Below are 22,827 nucleotides of genomic sequence, written 5' to 3'. Positions count from 1 at the left end.
ATGCAAAGCTGGCCTGAAGAAAAGTAAAAAAAAGATTTACAATGACCAGAAACAAAAGAGAAAGTCAAACCCAGAGTAACAGGTGAGTAATAAAGCCATGGGTCACAATGAAGGTGTCTACAGATACCATCAACAAGGAACCTTAAGATTTAACAGCCAAGCAGAGCAATAGGAATAGGGTCTTAGATCTACACAAAATGAACAGTGGAAGTGAGGCTCCTAAACAAAACATGAGCCTAAGAAAGCTACAACATAAATGAAAGTGGAAAAGGGGTGACAATAGAAAGAGAGATATAAGCAAAAGGAAACCAACAGGAAGTAGATTTATACATGTATGGTCAATTGCTGTGCCACAAGGGCACCAACGTAACTTATGGAAAAGAATATAGACTTTTCTACAAATGGTGCTGGAATAACTGGATATCAGTGTGAAAGAAAACTGAACCTAGAACTCTCTTCTCACCCCACATACAAAAATTAATTTGAGATAAATCATATATCAAAACACAAATGCTAAAACTATAAAACTTCCAGTACAAAATATAAGAGACCATATTTGTGATTGTAGGGTAAAAAAGACTTATTGGTGACAACATAAAAAGCATTACCATATAAGAACTGGATTAACTGGATTTTATCAAAATTCTAAAATTCTGTTGATCAAAGGATAATGTGAAGAAAAGTAAAAGGCAAGTTATAGACTGGGAGAAACTACCCATAACACATGTATGTGGCATAGGTGTTTTATGCAGAGTATAAAAAAAACTCCTTCAAATCAGAGGTAAAAAGACAACAACCGGGAATTCCCTGGCAGTCCAATGGTTAGGACTCAGTGCTTTCACTGCCACAGCCCAGGTTCAATCTCTGGTCGGGGAACTAAGATCCCACAAGCCATGCAGTGAGGCCAAAAAAAAAAAAAAAAAAAGACAACAACTAAAACATGGGTAAAACATTAATATAAGATATAACTATCTCATATAGATAGACACCCAATAAGCACAGGGAAAGATGCCAACATCATTAGTCATTAGGAAAACACAAATTAAAATACAATGAGCTACCACATGAAGATCCATTAATTTTAAATGGCTAAAATGATATAGGCTGAGACTTCAAGCACCGAGAACTCTCATATATTGCTGATGGGGTGGAAAAAAAGTTGGGCAGTTTTCTTACAAAGGTAAACAGATATACCTACCCTAAAATGTAGCAGGAGAAAGCATGTCCACAAAAGGACTTGTTCAAGAATGTTAATACCATCTTTATTCATAAGACTCCTAAATTAGAACCAACCCAAATGTCTGTCAGCAAGTGAATGAATAAAATAACTGTCCTACATTCAGAGATCAAAAAAATGTATATGAATCTCAAAAACATGTTGAACAAGAGAAGTCAGACACACATAAATTATATGATTTCCATTCATACCAAGTTCCAAAAAAGACAAACGTAAGCTATGGTAGAGTAAGGGATTATAACTCATTCAATATATAGGATTCCATGAGCCCATACTGAGGACGGAAGGACAGATGGATGGGCAGAGAGAGAGAGAGAAAGAGATTGCTGGGCAGAGGAGGGCTCTTCCTTAAAGCAGAATGCCAGTCAATAAATCAACATTTTAACAACTACATGGCAAAAATTATTTTAAGCAAGAATCATCTATGGATGCAAATCCAAGAGGAAAAAATCAAATAAGGAGAAGCATATTTGCATTGTCTTAACATCTCATGTTAGTTGTTTGTTAAATAGGCAACAATTGAGCGAGGGAAAAATAGTAACTATATATGTGGTAGAGAAACTACAACACTTTCACTAGCAATCAAAATTAATACCACCAGTGAGAGGCTGACAGATACAGTGACAGATACACAGGGAACTCTGCTCAATATTATGTAACAACCTAAATGGGAAAAGAATTTGAAAAGGAATAGATACATGTATATGTATAACTGAATCACTTTGCTGTACACCTGAAACTATCACAATTAACAATTGTTAATCAACTATACTTCAATATAAAATAAAATGTTAAAAAAAGGTAAAGGAAAAGTGGCAAAATGTTTAAAATTAAACTAGATAAAAGGTATATGAAAGTTATTTCTATACTTTTCTTAATAACTTCTCTATAAGTTAAAATTATTTCAAAGTAAAAAGTTAAAAAATATTGAGAGGGACTTCCCTGGTGGTGCAGTGGTTAAGAATCCGCCTGCTAATGCAGGGGACACGGGTTCAAGCCCTGGTCCGGGAAGATTCCACATGCCGTGGAGCAACTAAGCCCATGTGCCACAACTACTGAGCCTGCGAGCCACAACTACTGAGCCCGCATGCTACAACTACTGAAGCCCACGTGCTTAGAGCCCGTGCTCTGCAACAAGAGAAGCCACCGCAATGAGAAAACCCATGCAGCGCAAGGAAGAGTTGCCCCCACTCGCCTCAACTAGAGAAAGTCCGCAAGCAACAACAAAGATCCAACGCAGCCAAAAATACGTAAGTAAATTAAATAAATTCTTTAAAAAATTAAGAGAGCATCAAGTAACTAACACAAAACAATACATTCTGGTGACAGACATCAAATCAGTGGTTGCCTAATTCAAGGGGAAGGAGTTGACTAAAAAGAGGCCTATTCTGGGTGATGGAAGTTTTCTGTATCTGACGTGTTTGAAAACACAGAAGTATACATATATCAGAATTCACTGAACTGTACAGCTAAAATCTGTGCATTTTACTGAATTTAATTATACCTAAAATTTTTTTAAAGCCAATAAGGAAACTTAAGGTTTGGCATGGGGAGAAAATTAATGATCAAAATTCATAATCATAAGCCTACCTAAAAATGAATTTGATACTGCCTATGTGACCTGGAAAACCTTAAACCAAAGACTTAACTTTGTAAGTCCTTCCTAAAAGAATCTACTCACTATTTAGGTTTCTCAAAATTCCCAGAGATTAAGATTACCTAATTATTAAAACAAAATTTTTAAATTAGCAAATACATTGGGAAATAAGCTATCATGAACAACAATAACAACAAAAATAATTACCTAATTATTAAAACAAAAAATTTTTAATTAGCAAATACATTGGGAAATAAGCTATCATGAACAACAATAACAACAAAAGGTAAATTAGCCTCCAAAACACTTCAGATATGTAAAATAAGTATATTCTAGATATTTACAGAAATAAGAGATGAAATTAAAAGTTGGCAAGAAACAAGATACCAACATCATAACGAGGCAGATAGAAACTGGATATTCTAGGGCTTAAAAATACACTACGTGACATTAAGAACAGAAAATAAAATGTTCCTATTCTCCAATTTCAAGAAAGGAACAGTGACTGTTCTTTGACATTAGTCGGCTAATCTCTCATCTATACTCTGAAATTCATCAAGTCATTAAACACTCCTGTTTTTTACAGTCTACAGACTTCCTCCCAAACCAGATACAATACTAACTCCTTGCTTTGCTTGGAGAGCCATGTCCAAGGAGGACAGTTCTCCCTTGCTTAGCAAGTAATAAATTCAACTTCTTTGTTTCAGACTTTTTCTTTTTTTTTGGCCATGCCACACGGCTTCCGGGATCTTAGTTCCCCAACCAGAGATTGAATCCCAGCCCTTAGCAGTGAAAGTGCAGAGTTCTTAACCAAGGAACCGCCAGGTAATTCCCTGTGTCAGACATATTGTGTGGGCTTTGGTTTAAGATGTTTTGAGTGATGGTCTCTTCCTTAAGAGAATCCAATAGATTAACTTACAGCAAAAGATAGTATTAGTTAACAAGAATATGGATAAACAAAAATATCCAACTGAAGCAGAGAAATTTAAAATAAGAAAATACAAAAAAAGAAGATAAGAGATATATGGGACACTGAGAAAAGGTCTAACATAGGTATAACTGAAGGCAAGGAGTATTAAGAATGAGCAAAAATAACAGTTGAAGAGAAAACAACAGAGAATTATCCAGAACTAATGAATGATATCAGCCCACAGATTAAGTATAAATGCAAAGAAAACCACACTTAGGCACATCATAGTAAAATTTTGGATAGCTGAACAAAGAGAAAACCTTAAAATCAGTAGGAGGCGGGGGGAAGACCATTTATAACAGCACCAAAAATATTAAATACCTAGGAATAAAGTCAATGATATATGTGAAAGAACTATATATTGAAAATTACAAAAAAATTACTGAAAAAGAAATAAGGAAAAGAATAATTGAGATGAAGTAACTGGAGGGCAATTAAAGAAATGGAAGAATAGGACTTCCCTGGTGGTGCAGTGTTTAAGAATCCACCTGCCAATGCAGGGGAAATGGGTTCGAGTCCTGGTCCGGGAAGATCCCACATGCCACAGAGCAACGAAGCCTGTGTGCCACAACTACTGAGCCTGTGCTCTAGAGCCCGTGAGCCACAACTACTGAAGCCCGTGTGCCACAACTACTGAAGTCCGCATGCCTAGAGCCCGTGCTCCACAACAAGAGAAGCCACCGCAATAAGAAGCCCATGCATCGCAATGAAGAGTAGCCCCCACTCACCACAAGTAAAGAAAGCCCTCGCACAGCAACGAAGACCCAACACAGCCAATAAATAAATAAATTGTGATGGTTCAATTATATTCCATATACAATAGTAAATAAATAAATATAACCAATCAATCCACCATCACCTCTACCTTATAACATATACAAAAATCAATTCCAAGTTGATTGTAGAGAATTCCCTGGCGGACTGGCGGTTAGGAATCCGCACTTTCACTGTCAAGGGCTCGGGTTCAATGCTTGGTCAAGGAACTAAGATCCCACAAACCAAAAGGCCAAACAAACAAGCAAACAAAAAACCCAAGTAGGTTGTAGATCTAAATGTAAAAAAGAGACAAAAAAGTTTTTAGAAGAAAACACAGGAAATTATCTTCACAACCTTGTAATAGACAAAGATTTCTTAAATAGGATGCAAAAAGTGTCAGCCATAAAAGACAATACCAATAAAGAATATTTAACAGGACATTAAATTTGAGAATGTCTGCTTATCAAAAGGCATAATTAAGAGAGTGAAAAGGCAAGCCATAGCCTGAGAAAAATCATTTGCAACACAGATACAAAAGACCCATCCAGAATATAAATCTGATAAGTCTCTACAAAATGATAAGAAAAAGGCAGGCAGATAACCCAGGAGAAAAATGGATAAGACATGAACAAGCACTTAACATAAGTGGATATCCAAACGGCTAATAAGCATACAAAAAGGTGTTAAGCTTCATTTGTCATCAGAAAAATGTACCTGAAAAGTCAATGGATATCACTATATTCCTATAAGAATAACTAAAATGGCACTAAAGATAAGCAATATGAGGTACTGGTGAGGCTGTGGTACAAATGGAACTCTTATCCGCTGTTGACACAAGTATAAATTGGTTAAATCACTTTGAAAAATGTTTGGCCAAGTTATGGGTTGAACTGTGTCCCCCAAAATTCATATGTTGAAGTCTTAGCTCCAGTCCCTCAGAAAGTGACCTCATCTGGAAATAGGGTCATTACTGATGTAATCAGTAATTAAGTCATTAGGGTGGGCCCAAATCCAATATGACTGATGTCCTTATAAGAAGGGAAATTTCTGACACAAATAGAGGGAAGATGATGTGAAAAGACATTGGAAGAAGATACGCATCTAAAAGCCAAGGAGAGAGACCTGGAACAGATCCTTCCCTCACAGTCCTAAGAAGGAATCAACTCTGCCAACCCCTTGATTTTCGAATTCTAGCCTCAAGAACCGTGAGACAATAAATTTCAGTTGTTCAACCCACCCAGTTATGGTACTTCGTTATGACATCCCTGACAAACTAACAGAGGCTGCATCTACTTAGTGGAATATATGCATATTTATGACCAACAATTCCTCTTCTTGGTATATGCACAACAGAAATGTGTATATATGTTTACCAAAAGAATTGTCTAAGAATGTTCATAGTATTGTTATTTTTAAGAGCTCCAAACTAGAAACAACCCAAGTGCTCATCAACAGTAGAATGAATAAATAAATTATGGTATATTTATACAATGGAATTTTATATAGCAATGAGAATGAACCAATTACAACTACATGCTACACCATGGAAGGATCTCACAATGATGTTGAATGAGAAAAGTCAGACACAAAAGAGTACATACGGGGCTTCCCTGGTGGCACAGTGGTTAAGAATCTGTCTGCCAATGCAGGGGACATGCGTTCAAGCCTGGTTTGGGAAGGTCCCACATGCCACAGAGCAACTAAGCCCGTGCGCCACAACTACTGAGCCCACGTGCCTAGAGCCCAAGCTCCACAACAAGAGAAGCCACTGCAATGAGAAGCCTGCGCACCGCAACAAAGAGTAGCCCCCGCTCGCCACAGCTAGAGAAAGTCCGCACACAGCAACGAAGACCCAACGCAGCCAAAAATACATAAATTAAATAAATAAATTTAAAAAAAGAGTACATATGGATGATTACAATTAACATAGTTGAACATCTAAAAGTAATCTGTGGTGTGAGAAATCAGGATAGTGGTTACCTTTGGAAAGGAGGGAGGCGGTAGTGATTGGGAAAAAGCAAAAGGAAGGTTTCTGGGATGCAGGTAACGTTCTATTTCTTCATTGTGGTGATGGCTATACGGTGAAAATTCTTCAAGTTATATGCTTATGATCTGCACACACTTCTCCATATGTTATTCATCATTAAAAAAAGTTCTTTAGGGGGCTTCCCTGGTGGCGCAGTGGTTGAGAGTCCGCCTGTCAATGCAGGGGACGCTGGTTCGTGGCCTGGTCCGGGAAAATCCCACATGCCGCGGAGCGGTTGGGCCTGTGAGCCACGGCCGCTGAGCCTGCGCTCCACAACGGGAGAGGTGCCAAAAAAAAAAAAAAAAAAAAAAAAAAGTTCTTTAAAGCTGAATATGTGAGTTAACAGATTAAAAAGCTGAATCATAAACTATAAGAGAGATCTTAAGAACAGCCATAGGGACTTCCCTGGTGGTCCGATGGCTAAGACTCCAAGCTCCCAGTGCAGGGTACCCAGGTTCAATCCCTGGTCAGGGAACTAGATCCCACAGGCCTCAACTAAAGATCCCACATGCCACAACTAAAAAAAAAAAAAGATGCCACATGCCACGACTAAAAGATGCCACACGTGGCAACAAAGGTCCTGTGTGCCGCAACTAAGACCCAGCACAGCCAAATAAATAAATAAAATAAATAAATATTTATTGGGTTGGCCAAAAAGTTCGTGTGGGTTTTTCTGTAACATCTTGCAGAAAAACCCGAATGAACTTTTTGGTCAAGCCCATTTAAAACAACAACAATGAAACAGCCATAATGTAGCCCAGATAGACACAGAAAATATGAGACATTAATGGAAGCATAGGATAAAGTGAAATGGACAAGTATAAATCTAATTGGAGTAGCAGCAGAAGAAAATAAAGAGAATGGGTAAGAATCAATATTTGAAGAGTGAGAATTTCCCAGAATCAACATAGCACAAATCTCAGATTAAAAACATACAACAATCTCAAGCAGGATAAATAAAAAGAAAACTGGGCTTCCCTGGTGGCGCAGTGGTTGAGAGTCCACCTGCCGATGCAGGGGACATGGGTTTGTGCCCCGGTCCAGGAAGATCCCATGTGCTGCAGAGCAGCTGGGCCCGTGAGCCATGGCCGCTGAGCCTGCACATCTGGAGCCTGTGCTCCGCAACGGAAGAGGCCACAACAGTGAGAGGCCCGCATACCGCAAAAAAAAAAAAAAAAACATATAGAATAAATTATAGCAAAATTGCAAAACTCCAAAGACAAAGAGAAAATCTTAAAATCAGATACAGATAAAAGTTAGTTTACAAAGAAATGAAAATTAGACTGATTCATTTTTTTTGAAAATTTTCAAACTCACATAAAAGTCAAAAAGAATAATACAATGAATACATTTGTACCACTCAAGTGTTCACACTGTTAATATTTTGGCTGACCTCCTCAAAGTTTCTCTAAACATATACATGCCTTTCCCTTTTGGGAAAATGTAGAAAATAGGCTATAGATAGCAGGATTCTTTTTTTTTTTTTTTCTTGTGGTACGCGGGCCTCTCACTGTTGTGGCCTCTCTCATTGCGGAGCCCAGACTCCAGACGCGCAGGCTCAGCGGCCATGGCTCACGGGCCCAGCCACTCCACGGCATGTGGGATCTTCCCAGACCGGGGCACGAACCCGTGTCCCCTGCATCGGCAGGCGGACTCTCAACCACTGCACTACCAGGGAAGCCCGATAGCAGGATTCTTCATCCCCAAATTCTTTATCATGCATTTCCCAGGAACAAGAACATTCTTATATTCAACTATAACACCATTCCCACATCTAAGGTAATCAACATTAATTCAATAACAGCACTCTAATAGAGTCCAGATGAAGTTTTCCCAGTTAACCCAAAAGTGACCTTTAAAGCTTTTCTTTTTACTTATTCAGGATCTAATCAAGGTTTATGCATTACTTTCAGTTGTTCTAGCTCTTAGGTTGCTTCTCAATTTAGAACATTCCCACCACTTCCTTTGGTTCTCCATGACATTTAATCATTTGAAGAGATCAGGTCAGTTGTCCTGAAAAAATGTCCCACATGCTGAACTGGTTTGACTGTTTCCTCAGGATTATCAGGTCAAATATTTCTAGGAAGAACACCACGTAAGAATGTTATACACTGGGACTTGCCTGGTGGCGCAGTGGTTGAGAGTCCACCTGCCAATGCAGGGGACACGGGTTCGATCCCTGGTCCGGGAGGATCCCACTTGCCATGTAGCAGCTAGGCCCATGAGCCACAATCACTGAGCCTGTGCTTTACAGCCCTCGAACCACAACTACTGAGCCTGCATGCCATAAGTACTTAAGCCCACATGCCTAGAGCCCGTGCTCCGCAACAAGAAAAGCCACCACAATGAGAGGCACACGCACTGCTCACTGCAACTAGAGAAAGCCCGTGTGCAGCAACGAAGACCCAACACAGCCAAAAATAAATAAATTAAATAAATAACTTAAAAAAAAAGAAAGTTATAGACCTTCTGTGTACCACATTATGCCGGTACCTGTACCATTATCGGAGATACCAACCTTGACCATTTTAAGTGTAATTTTTCTCTTTGTAATCAATAAGTCACCTGTAGGATAATACTTTGAGACTCAAGAGCCACTTTTTTTTTTTTTTTGCGGTACATGGGCCTCTCACTGTTGCGGTCTCTCCTGTTGTGGAGCACAGGCTCTGAACGCGCAGGCTCAGTGGCCATGGCCCACGGGCCCAGCCGCTCCGCGGCATGTGGGATCTTCCCGGACCGGGGAACGAACCCATGTCCCCTGAATTGGCAGGCGGACTCTCAACCACTGCGCCACCAGGGAAGCCCGAGAGCACACTTTTTAATGGCACCTATGGAAGCCAGAAGACAGCAGAAAACAGTGTTCAGGGTGCTAAGAAAAAAAAGGCTATTAAAGTAGAGCTGTATTGCCAACTGAAGTATCATTCAAGAATGAAGGCAAAATAAAATATATCCTGAAATTATTATTTCATGATCCAGTAAAAAAAAAAAAACGGGGAAGACTACGTATACACAAAAAGATTTTTTTTCCACAAAGCTTTGTTTTTCTATTCACTTGCCAGGGATTTAGCATTTTAGCATGTCTTGAAAAAAGTACTTTACCTGCCGTCTCTTCTCAAGGCAAAAGTGATGCCATCTTTCTGGAAGGGAAGCAGCTTTGCTCTTAGTTTGTCAGGCAAAAAATCCAGCTGTTTATAAGATTCACTTGTCAAACAAGAAATCTGAGGTGTAAGAGACTTTTTTATGTCATGACCTCTGGGCATGATGATCCTAAAAACAAAAAAATCACAAGAGGGAGGGGTGGGGGAAATAGATATTACTAAGTGTATTAGAGAATTAAACATAAATAATAATATGAAAGCACTTATCAATAGCCTTGACATACTAGATATAAATTGGTTAAATCATGTTCCCAGAATAAGCTATTAAGAAAATTCAAAGCACTGAGTCCAAAAGCAATTACTTAATGCACTAAGAACCAGCATACTCTACTTCATTTGTATTTCTAATTCAGCCATGATGTAGCCATACCCATTTTAAGCAATAAATGTATCATTAAAAAGTTATAAATCAACTAGATTTTTACAAACTAAATAATTTTTAAAATAGGGATGAATTTGTTACAGAAAGATGAATCCTTTTATAATTAATCCTTTAATAGGTGTTCATTTTCATATTATACTAGATTTTCTAAGAATGAGGTTAAATTGCATTAAAAAAATTTTTTTAAGCAAAGGCATCAACTCCAAATTTATAATTAAATTAACTTAATATTATTGAATGAGATTGACTTTTAAATATTAAAATGAATTCTTTAATCACTTGAATCCACAGTATAAACTCTGCCTGATTGACATATATACATGTATAAATGTATATACATATACATTTATATATGTATATACATATATATAAATGTATATACATTTATAAATATGTATAAAATAGATAACTAATAGGAACCTGCTGTATTTAAAAAAAGAAAATAAAATTCAAAAAGAAATATAAAATAAAATTCAAAAAGAAACAACTCTGCCTGATTAGCACTTTCCTCACCAGTGGCTTTCCACAGTTATAATTTTAATTTTCCACCACATAAAAATTTCATATATCAGTAAATTCTTAGAACGCTGTAAGAAGAAAAGTCCTATTAAGTCACTGAACTATAAAGCTTCTCTAATAATAACACTTGGTATTTAGATTGAACCATTCGTCTGTTTATATATAATCTCATTTTTAAAACAAATTTGCTTTAATTCTCAATTATTTGCAGACTTATAAAACTTTAGCCTCCCTCTCCCCTGAAAAAGTAATAAACCTCTGTGTACAATGTTTAAGAATCTCAAGAATTCAACCAGTATTTATTAATAACAAATAAGTACTACACGCCACAATCTAGAGAACCAAGGATCACACCCCCACAGAACTAACATTCTTGAGGGGGAGATGAAAATAAACAAATAAATAAACAAGATTAATTACAGTATAGTACAAGTATTATGAAGAAACTTAAGAGGGTAATGGCCACTTTAGGCAGGATGACAAGGTAAGGCCACTCTTAGGTGATACTTGGTCTTGGTCTACAGTCTAAAGGATATGAAAGAACCAGTCAGGTTCAAAGTTGAAAGAAGAGCACTCCAGGCAAACAGCATAAGTAAAAAGACCCTGAGTTGAGAAAAGGCTTAGTGTTTTCTAGAAACAGAGAAGAGGCCAATGTGGTTAGACCAACGAAGAGAATGATATGAGATGAAGTTACTGAGATAACCAAGAGTCAGATCATAGAAGTCCTTGATAAGGACTTTGGATTCCACTTTAAGAATGAAGGGAATCCAAAGGAGAGGTGCTGTCAAATACACTACTAGGCAGATGTAGCTATTTAAATTTAACTACATTAAAAATTCAGTTCCTCAGTTCCTCCATCAACCATGTTTCAAGTGCTCAATAGGCACATATGGCTAGTGGCCCTCACACTGAACGGTGCACAAATAGAACGTAGAACATTTCATTCTTCACTGAAAGTCATACTGGATAGCAGTTACTGGAAAGTTTTAAGAAGGGGAGTGACACAATCTGACTTACATTTCAAAAACTACAAGAGGAGGACAAAGCTATCAATAGAAAGGCATGGGAAAATGTTCCTACAGGACTTTGCCAGTCCACAAAGCCCCCACCGCCTCAATGGCAACTGGATATAAGAGATGATTTATGACTCACACTTGTCTGATAAGGTCCTCATAAGCACCAATGAGTCAGCATCCCTAGCACCTTCTCAATAGCAATAATAAAACTGAGTAAAGAACAGAGAATGGGGGGAATTCCCTGGCAGTTCAGTGATTAGGACTCTGTGCTTCCAATGCAGGGGGCACAGGTTTGATCCTTGGTCGGGGAACTAAGATCCTGCAAGCCGTGCAGTGTGGCCAAAAAATTTTTTAAAAGAGAGAGAGAATAGAGAATGGTTCAGAAGGGGGAAAGCATGAAAGCAAGAAACCTATTAGCATGCTGCAAAAGACATGGCAAAAATCATCTTTAGCAGTGGAACTGGATTTGGGAAATGTCTCAGAGGTAAAGCAAACAGGACTTGCTGATGGAGTACATGTGGAGAATAAGGGAAATGTGAAATCAAGATGTATTGATATATTTAGCATGATGGAGTTGTGCAATTTACTGAGAGCTTAAAGGCTAACGAACAAATGGATGGGGAGAAAAAAAAATCAACAAATCCTTTAGCAATCTATGTAGTTTGAGATGACTGTAAGATATGAAGTGGATATGCCAAATAGACTTGAAAAAAACATGAGTCTGGAACTCTAGGTAGAGCACAAGAGTGAATACATATATTGGGAGCCACCTAGAGATAGTAAACTTATATCATTTTTTGCAGCCACCCAACATCTGGGACCCCTGTTATGTTTAGAAATTTCCTTACATTACAAATATGAGTGGGAGTCAGATTATCACCTTCCGATAATAAAGCTGGAAATACCAGATTCTTGCTTTCCCAGGCTTCCTTATAGCTATTGATTTTGCTAATCAGATATACCCATTCCAGACTTCAATCTAGAAAGTCAAAATTCAGAGGAGTTGGGATTAAGTGAAATTTATCCTGTTAAGGGTAGTAGCATTAGAAAGAGCCATGTCAACTTTCCAGAAGCCCTTCAGAGTGAGTAGGACAAGGGACATCAAATTTTAGTGAGGAACACTGGCAAGAAGCTAAGAAAAATATACAAAAACGATTCTACTACCTATTATCTTTGCTTTTTTTAAGTTGTAAAAAAAATTTTAAAATACTCCAAGAAAAAAAATATCTGCTATGTTGAGGTCACATTGCAACTTATATGATTTATTTTATGAGGACTGAATCAGATACTATATTAGTAAAAATAAACAATGAAACTAAAGCCATCTTAATAAAAAAATGTTTTAATAGAGTAACAAATAAGAGAAAAAATAATTATTTAAATATGAAGATGGAAGATGTCTAAAATAGAACAGAAATGTTTAGAAAAAATTTCAATTAAACTAAAATTATGGTGTGACTGGCTCACTGATAATTCAAATAGGTACTTGAATACATAAAGGACTTAAAAATATGTACTGGTACAATCTAATTAATAGAAAAGGAATGTTTTAGTTAATACTCAAAATAAAGACATTTGTAAAAAGCGCTTTCCCATTTATAATATCTTTCTAAAGTACAAAACTTATAATGAAAAATACGTATGTAGATCAGTCATACACGTTCATGTGCTGCAAAAGGTCAGCTGTAACCAACATTACATTAATAGTAGAAGACTCAGGCTTAATCTTCTTTCTAAATTATCAAGAAACTAACAGTTATAATAAACATCTTTCTAATCATGAAAACTGTAGAGGATTTAGTTTAGAAATTCAGCAAAAAAGGTTTTATTCAATCTATACATACTAGTTTACTTTTAGTAAGGTTGGGGGGGCATTAAGATGGAACCAGCAATATATAACTTTTAATATCATGTTACTAAAATTATCAACACAACAACTATTGGCTAAGGAGATTTAGCGAAAGCAAATTTAGGAGAACTCATTTTCTAAGCAGTTATCTTGATAAGCAACACTTGACAAGAGAATAAAGAAAAGTTTTCTCAATCTTTTAAGATTTTAAGCTAAAGATGGCATTTGTGTAATCTACTGGGAACAAGGTAAATTCAATAGGAATTTACTGATGCATTCTTAAGTAAACAGTGGAACTGTGTTGAGGAGAATCAAATATTGTTAAAATATACTACCAAGAAGTTTATTTTGGAAATAAGCAAATGGCTGGTCAGGGAAATTATGTACTTTGAGGAGATAATTCTGTTATTGTTTTTTTTTTTTGTGGTACGCCAGCCTCTCACTGTTGTGGCCTCTCCCGCTGCGGAGCACAGGCTCTGGACGCGCAGGCTCAGGGGCCATGGCTCACGGGCCCAGCTGCTCCGCGGCATGTGGGATCTTCCCGGACCAGGGCACGAACTCGTGTCCCCTGCATTGGCAGGTGGACTCTCAACCACTGCGCCACTAGGGAAGCCCTATAAAACATTCTTGAAATGACAAAATTGTAGAAAAGATTAGTAGTTGCCAGGGGTTAAGGTAGGGAAGGAGAGAAGAGGTTGTGACTCTAAAAAGGCAACATGAGGGATCCCTGTGGGATGGAAATTTTCTCTATCTTGATGGTGTCAATATTCTGGTGGTGATATTGTGTTATAGTTTTACAAGACATTACCATTGGGGGAAACTAGGTGAAGGGTACCCAGGATTGTACCTGCATTATTTCTTTGCATTATTTCTCACAACAGCATATGAATTTACAATGATCTCAAAATTAAAACTTTAATTTTAAAAAATGGAAAAAGCAACACACTGGCCTAACCCATACCAATGAATCTAAAAGTTTTGGAAAATGGGACCAAAAAGATAAAACTCCAAGAAGATCATGTAGCTAGTGGCAGAGGTAAGACATCTAACTGGGTCTTTGCTCCCTTTTTAACACAAGAATGCTCCATCTCTGCTTCGGGACTAAACCCCAGTGAAAATATCTATTTTAAATAGTCAGAGGACTTCCCTGGTGGTGCAGGGGTTGGAAATACGCCTGCCAATGCAGGGGACACAGGTTCAAGCCCTGATCTGGGAAGATCTCACATGCCACAGAGCAACTAAGCCCGAGCACCACAACTACTGAGCCTGCAAGCCACAACTACTGAAGCCTGGGCGCCACAACTATGGAAGCCCACAAACCTAGAGCCTGGGCTCTGCAACAAGAGAAGCCACTGCAATGAGAAGCCCGCACACCGCAACCAAGAGTAGCTCCCAATTGCCACAACTAGAGAATGCCCACGCACAGCAACGAAGACCCAACACAGCCAAATATAAATTAAAAAAACTTTTTTTTAAAAAGTCAGAATATTTGCCCTGTAAAGAATTACAGTTAGAAAATAACCATTTAATGAATTTCATTCTTTCATGTATTCTACAAAAATACATTTGAGTGTTTACATGATACAGACATTGCACGAGGCTCTGGATATATAATAACATAGAACACAGATGCAATTTTGAAGAAATACTATAGAAAATGTATTAATACTAGGTGTTGAGGGAACATATAAGAGGAACTCAGTTTTCAAATTTGGGGTTTGGAAGGCTTCTTAACATACAAATGCCCTGAATTGGAAGTAAAAGGAAGACAGCAGGAAGGAATTCTCAGTCTTCATCTACTGGACCTACTAGGAAAGCATTCCCTCCTCATTAAATCACTTTTTTTTCACTTAGATTCTAGAACACCGCATCCTCATGGATTTTATCCTACATCATTCCTCCTCAGTCTAAACTTTCCCTGGTTCTTCCTCATCTCCCTGTCCTCTTAGAGTGTACCAGGGCTCAGGTTTTAGTATCCTCTGCTCTATCCTTTAGAGATCTCATTAGTTTCAAAGCTTTTAAATACTACCTCTATGCCAATGACTCCCACATTTATATATGGAGATCACACCTCTCCTGAACTTCAGATTTGTTCGTATATTTAAACAGACATACCTACCTAGCAGTCTAATGGGCCTCTCAAACTTAATATGGCCAAAATGAACTCCAGATCTTTCTCTCAAACTATATTCCATCCAGGGCCTTCCCCCTCCCATCCTTCCAGTGGCTCATACCAACTCCTTGACTTCACTGTTTGTCTTATGCTGCACATGTAATCCATCAGCATCTCCTGTTGGCTCTACCTTCAAAATAAACCCAGAATCCCACCATTCCCTACCACCTCCACCTCTACCTCCTAATTAAAAAAGTAAGTCTGATCATATCACTTCTCAGAACTCCTCAGTGGCTCCTGATTATACTGGGGAAAAGCTCTATTAATGGTTTATAAGCCCTTCTACAATCTGCCAATCACCTATTACCCTATTCCTATTACCTCTCTACCTCACTTTTTCCTTTCTGTCAAACTGATATCCCTCCATGTTCCTGCTTAGGACTCCATACTAGCTGGTCCATCTACCTAAACCAATCTCCCTGCTCCCGCACTGCCCCCATATCTGCATGGCTACTTCCCTTTCTTCCTTCTAGTCTTTCCTGAAATATCAATTTCTCAATGAACACTTAACTTGACGACCTTATTTAAAATTGCAACTCTCGTGCTTGCTTGGGCAGCACATACACTAACATTAGAACAATACAGAGGACATTAGCATGGCCCCTGCACAAGGATGACACACAAATTCATAAAGTGTTACATATTTTTGACAGAAAAATTTAAAGTAAATGTGGCAAAATATTAACAACATTTGATTCTGGGTCAACGACATATGGGAGTCCTTTGCACAATTCTTGGGACCTTCTAATAAGTCTTAAGTTTTTTGAGAATAAAAGTTTAAAAATTTTAAAACAAAAAAACAGAAAAAAATTGAACTCCCTTTTATATCTTCCCTGCTCTACTTTTTCTTTCTTGATAACATTCATCAACTTGTAAAAACTATATAATTACATATTTACTATGGGTTTTGTTTATTGTCTGTCTCTCCCCACTAAGGCATAAGTTTCGTAAGAGCAGACATTTCTGTCTGTTTTGTTTCCTAGTGTATTCCATGCACCTAGAGCAGTACCTGGCACCATACAGCCAATATTATTCGTTATATTAAAACTTCAAAGGACGAGGACCATGATTAGACAGTCTAGAGGTAGAATAGTTCCTAGAGATGAAAAAGTATAAGGTGGGACCACTGGAGTACATGGCTGAACCAGTGTGGAAATAAAGTTGACAGGAAATATGGCAGTAGAGGAACTAAGAAACTAACATGTTGCATCAGCTGGGCTGTACATTCGAATGTAGAAGTCAGCATGTAGGTAGACAGAAAGACAGTAAGCCAAGTTCAAGTTATAGCAGGGAAAATGGGGACACAGTTTGAAAAGTGATTAAGATTAGACGGGGTAGTTTATTGTATATGGATGAAGGCCCCACATTAGGATATTAGGGTATTAGAATACCATAGAAAGTTCTAAGCTAGAAACGAGGCCTACTATGGAAAATTCTTCCTAATACATAGTCACAATCAAATCTTCTGTTCAACTTAAAAACAATTTCAGAAAAAAAAAAAAAAAAAAAAAAACCAATTTCAGAGGGCTTCCCGGGGGGGGGGGGGGTAGAGTCCGCCTGCCGACGCAGGGGACATGGGCTCGTGCCCCGCTCCCGGAAGATCCCACATGCCGCGGAGCAGCTGGGCCCGTGAGCCATGGCCGCTGAGCCTGCGCTCCGCAACGGGAGAAGCCACAACAGTGAGAGGCCCATGTACCGCAAAAAAAACCAAAAACCCCCCACCCCAAAAAACAATTTCAGTTAATCTAGATAATTCAATTTTATAAATTCATCCTAGTCAAACAAAAATTGTTAGTGGAAATGATCCTAATTACTATGGCAACTTAGCTACATGGACACAAGTAAATGTTGTAAAAATAAAATATCTTAAATCTTGGGTGACCTATGACAAAAGATTTGATTACTCACTCCTTCTGTTCTTCCATCCACTGATAATAGGAAGCAGGTGTTCAGAGGTGAGGGAGGAGGACTAGAATCTAGTAACCACAGTAAATACCTTTCCCAAGTTAAGTAAGTACAGAGGTAACCAAGTATTAACACAAGTAATTCCAAGTTCCTTATTGGAAATACAAATTTAGCTTGAATAAATTCCTAGTTCCCACAAATGGTGAATATGGAGATCTACTGGACACCTCTGCTCTGAAGTACATGGATCCAAAAACCACAAGTTACCGAACCAAACTTGGGTCCACATGCTGACATGCAGTAAAGCCAATATACTGACACCAGGTTGTGATGAAGGAAAGCATGGCATTTACTGTAGGACATCAAGCAAGTAGTCCAGGGCAACTAGTGCTCAAAACATCTGAAATCCCCATGGGTTTAAGCAAAGCATTTTTAAAGGCACACTGAGGGAGGGGTATCCCAGGGCATGTGATCAGCTCATGTACAATTCTCTTATTGGTTGATGGTGAAGTAACAGGGCCGTGTCACAGGGGTTAACATTATCAATCCTTAGGCACCTATAGGCCTGGGGCTATGTACTCATGGTCATCAAGTAGTTAATTTCTTCCATTTGCTGGGGGTTTTAGCCCCTGTAAAACCACTCAGGAAACATGTATCAGATACTATTATATAGATACTTCATAGAGAAGCTAAAGGAGAGGATATAGGGGAGCGGTCTGTCCCAGGAAGGCCCCATAGGGTCCTGCTCAGTTACACACAGACTAACAACAACAGTTTGATTATGAGTTTAAAAAGGCAGTCAATGAAGATGTCTCTTACCTACTGAAATATCTTCAGTGATTACACACAAAATCATATACTCAGTCTCAGAAACTGTTCAGATTTGATCAGGACTTGTAAATTTCATATCTAAACATACTTCATGCTTACATAACAGTATACACTCAGCTTACATGTTTTATCTGATATAGCTATATTTATGGAATGTCAGTCAGTAAGCTACAAACTAAATTTGATAAATTAAAATCACATTTTGTTACTAAAATTAAATATTCTAAAATGATAAAAGATCAATTTCAGTAAACTACAAAATTATATAATGTTTTAGAAATCACTAATGTGGCTTTAAAAAAAACTGCCATATCTAATATCTAATTATTTTAAAAGCAAGGACAGGCGGGTGCGGGATGGAATGAATTGGGAGACTGGCATTGACATATATACATTAATATGTAAAAAATAGATAACTAATAAGAACCTGCTGGAGAGGGAAGACAATACAAAAACAAACCAATAACAAGAAAATGGTAATAGGAACATACATATCTCAAGTGAACACAGAACATTCTCCAGGATAGATCACATCTTGGGTCACAAATCAAGCCTTGGTAAATTTAAGAAAATTGAAATTATGTCAAGCATCTTTTCCGACCACAACACTATGAGATTAGAAATCAATAAGAGGAAAAAAGACGGAAAAAACACAAACACATGGAGGCTAAACAATACGTTACTAAATAACCAAGAGATCACTGAAGAAATGAAAGAGGAAATCAAAAAATACCTAGAGACAAATTAAAATGAAAACGCGATGATCCAAAAACTATGGGATGCAGCAAAAGCAGTTCTAAGAGGGAAGTTTATAGCAATGAAAGGCTACCTCAAGAAACAATAAAAATCTCAAACAAATAATATAAATTTACACCTAAAGGAACTAGAGAAAGAAGAACAAACAAAACCCAAAGTTAGTAGAAGGAAAGAAATCATAAAGATCAGAGCAGAAATAAATGAAATAGAAACAAAAAAACCAATAGCAAAGATAAATAAAACTAAAAGCTGGTTCTTTGAGAAGATAAACAAAATTGATAAACCTTCAGTCAGACTCATCAAGAAAAAGAGGGATAGGACTCAAAACAATTAAACTAGAAAGGAAAAAGGAGAAGTTACAACAGAGACCACAGAAATACAAAGCATCATATAAGACTACTACAAGCAACTCTATGCCAATAAAATGGACAACCTGGAAGAAATGGACAAATTCTTAGAAAGGTATAACCTTCCAAGACTGAACCAGGAAGGAGTAGAAAATATGAACAGACCAATCACAAGTAATGAAATTCAAACTGTGATTAAACATCTTCCAACAGAGGGAGCTTCAAGATGGTGGAAGAGTAAGGCTTGGAGATCACCTTCCTCCCTCAAAATACATCAGAAATACATCTACTGTGGAACAACTCCTACAGAACACCTACTGAACACTGATATAGACCTCAGACCTCCCAAAAGGCAAGAAACTCCCCACGTACCTGGGTAGGGCAAAAGAAAAAATAAAAACAGAGACAAAAGAATAGGGAAGGAACCTGCACCAATGGGAGGGAGCTGTGAAGGAGGAAAGGTTTCCACACACTAGGAAGCCCCTTCGTGGGTGGAGACCGCGGGAGGGCACGGGGGGAAGCTTCGGAGCCATGGAGGAGAGCGCAGCAACAGGGGTGCGGAGGGCAAAGCGGATAGATTCCCGCACAGAGGATCAGTGCTTACCAGCACTCACCAACCCAAGAGGCTTGTCTGCTCACCCGCCGAGGCGGGCAGGGGCTGGGAGCTGAGGCTCGGGCTTCAGAGGTCAGATCCCAGGGAGAAGACTGAGGTTGGCTACATGAACACAGCCTGAAGGGGGCCAGTGCGCCATAGCTACCCGGGAGGGAGTCCGGGAAAAGGTTTGGAACTGCCAAAGAGGCAAGAGACTTTTTCCTGCCTCTTTGTTTCCTGGTGCCCAAGGAGAGGGTTATAAGAGCGCTGCTTAAAGGAGCTCCAGAGATGGGGATGAGCCGCAGCTATCAGCACGGACCCCAGAGATGGGCATGAGACGCTAAGGCTGCTGCAGCCACCACCAAGGAGCACCTGCAAGCACATGTCACTATCCACACCTCCACCACTATCCCTGGGGAGCCTATGCAGCCCACCACTGCCAGGGTCCCATGATGCAGGGACAACTTCCCCAGGAGAACACAGGGCACGCCTCAGACTGGTGCAACGCCACACTGGCCTCTGCTGATGCAGGCTCACCCAGAAATCCGTACCTCTCCCTCCCACCGGCCTGAGTGAGCCAGAGCCCCCGGATGAGCTGCTCCTTTAACCCCATCCTGTCTGAGCGAAGAACAGATGCCTTCAGGCAACCTACATGCAGAGGTGGGGCCAAATCCAAAGCTGAACCCAGGGAGCTATGTGAACAAAGAAGAGAAAGGGAAATCTCTCCCAGCAGCCTCAGAAGCAGCGGATTAAATCTCCACAATCAACTTGATGTATCCTGCATCTGTGGAATACCTGAATAGACAACGAATCATCCCAAATTGAGGAGGTGGACTTTGTGAGCAACGATATATATATTTATTTCCCTTTTTCTCTTTTTATGAGTGTGTATGTGTATGACTCTGTGTGTGGTATTGTCTGTATAGCTTTGCTTCTACCATTTGCCCTGGGTTCTGTCTGTCCTTTTTTGTTTGTTTGTTTTGGTCTTTTTAAGTATAGTTTTTAGCATTTGTTATCATTGGTGGATTTGTTTTTTGGTTTGGTTGCTCTCTTCTTTCTTTCTTTCTTTAATTATTTAAAAAAATTTTTTTAAATCCTTATTTTTTCTTTTTAATTTTAACAACTTTATTTTATTTTATTTCATTTTATTTTATCTTCTTCTTTCTTTCTTTCTTTCTTTTTTCCCTTTTATTCTGAGCCATGTGGAGGACAGGGTCTTGGTGCTCCAGGCAGGCATCAGGGCTGTGCCTGAGGTGGGAGAGCCAGGTTCAGGGCACTGGTCCACAAGAGACGTCCCAGCTCCATGTAATATCAAACGATGAAAATCTCCCAGAGATCTCCATCTCACCACCAGCACCCAGCTTCACTCAACGACCAGCAAGCTACAGTGCAGGACACCCTATGCCAAACAACTAGCAAGACAGGAACACAACCCCATCCATTAGCAGAGTGGCTGCCTAAAATCATAATAAGGCCACAGACACCCCAAAACACACCACCACACATGGACCTGCCCACCAGAAAGACAAGGTCCAGCCTCATCCAGCAGAACACAGGCACTAGTGCCCTCCACCAGGAAGCCTACACAATCCACTGAACTAACCTTAGCCACTAGGGACAAACACCAAAAAGAACGGGAGCTATGAACTTGCAGCCTGCGGAAAGGAAACCCCAAACACAGTAAGTTAAGCAAAATGAGAAGACAGAGAAACACACAGCAGATGAAGGAGCAAGGAAAAAACTCACCAGACCTAACAAGTGAAGAGAAATTAGGCAGTCTACCTGAAAAAGAATTCAGAATAATGATAGTAAAGATGATCGAAAATCTTGGAAATAGAATGGAGAAAATACAAGAAACATTTAACAAGGACCTAGAAAAACTAAAGAGGAAACAAACAGTGATGAACAACACAATAAATGAAATTAAACATTCTCTAGAAGGGAACAATAGCAGAATAACTGAAGCAGCAGAATGGATGAGTGACCTGGAAGATAAAATAGTGGAAATAACTACTGCAGAGCAGAATAAAGAAAAAAGAATGAAAAGAATTGAAGACATTCTCAGAGACCTCTGGGACAACATTAAACGCACCAACATTCGAATTATACGGGTCCCAGAAGAAGAAGAGATAAAGAAAGGGACTGAAAAAATATTTGAAGAGATTATAGTTGAAAACTTCTCTAATATGGGAAAGGAAATAGTTAATCAAGTCCAGGAAGCAAAGAGAGTCCCATACAGGATAAATCCAAGGAGAAACACGCTAAGACATATTAATCAAACTATCAAAAATTAAATACAAAGAAAAAATATTAAAAGCAGCAAGGGAAAAACAACAAATAACATACAAGGGAATCCCCATAAGGTTAACAGCTGATCTTTCAGCAGAAACGCTGCAAGCCAGAAGAGAGTGGCAGGACATATTTAAAGTGATGAAAGGGAAAAACCTACAACCAAGATTACTCTACCCAGCAAGGATCTCATTCAGATTTGACGGGGAAATTAAAACCTTTACAGACAAGCAAAAGCTAAGAGAATTAAGCACCACCAAACCAGCTTTACAACAAATGCTAAAGGCACTTCTCTAGGCAGGAAACACAAGAGAAGGAAAAGACCTACAATAACAAACCCAAAACAATTAAGAAAATGGTAATAGGAACATACTTATCGATAATTACCTTAAATGTAAATGGATTAAATGCTCCAAGCAAAAGA

The 22,827-nt window shown here is 38.6% G+C and overlaps 1 protein-coding gene and 1 non-coding gene across 4 annotated transcripts in view; one reads left to right on the top strand and one right to left on the bottom strand.

Moving 5' to 3' along the window:
* ZRANB3 (zinc finger RANBP2-type containing 3) overlaps positions 1 to 22,827 on the bottom strand; it is a 253,353-nt gene that overhangs the window by 220,105 nt on the left and 10,421 nt on the right. For 2 of the 3 annotated variants that reach the window (XM_024764099.1, XM_024764100.1), the window contains one exon: positions 9,686 to 9,853. In XM_024764099.1, coding sequence (XP_024619867.1) covers positions 9,686 to 9,846 — 161 coding nt within the window. In that variant the 5' untranslated portion in view covers positions 9,847 to 9,853. Of the gene's footprint in view, positions 1 to 9,685; positions 9,854 to 22,827 lie in introns of those variants that run through there. The other variant, XM_024764101.1, reaches the window with a different exon arrangement.
* On the top strand, positions 16,225 to 16,331 carry LOC112412435 (U6 spliceosomal RNA). The gene has a single exon (XR_003005803.1). It is a non-coding gene; the product is annotated as a U6 spliceosomal RNA (small nuclear RNA).

This window comes from Neophocaena asiaeorientalis, unplaced genomic scaffold, assembly GCF_003031525.2.
Source record: "Neophocaena asiaeorientalis asiaeorientalis breed wild unplaced genomic scaffold, Neophocaena_asiaeorientalis_V1.1 scaffold102, whole genome shotgun sequence".
Classification (NCBI taxonomy): Eukaryota; Metazoa; Chordata; class Mammalia; order Artiodactyla; family Phocoenidae; genus Neophocaena; species Neophocaena asiaeorientalis.
The sequence above is the reverse complement of the archived record's forward strand: the minus strand, read 5'-3'. Positions and strand labels throughout refer to the sequence as shown.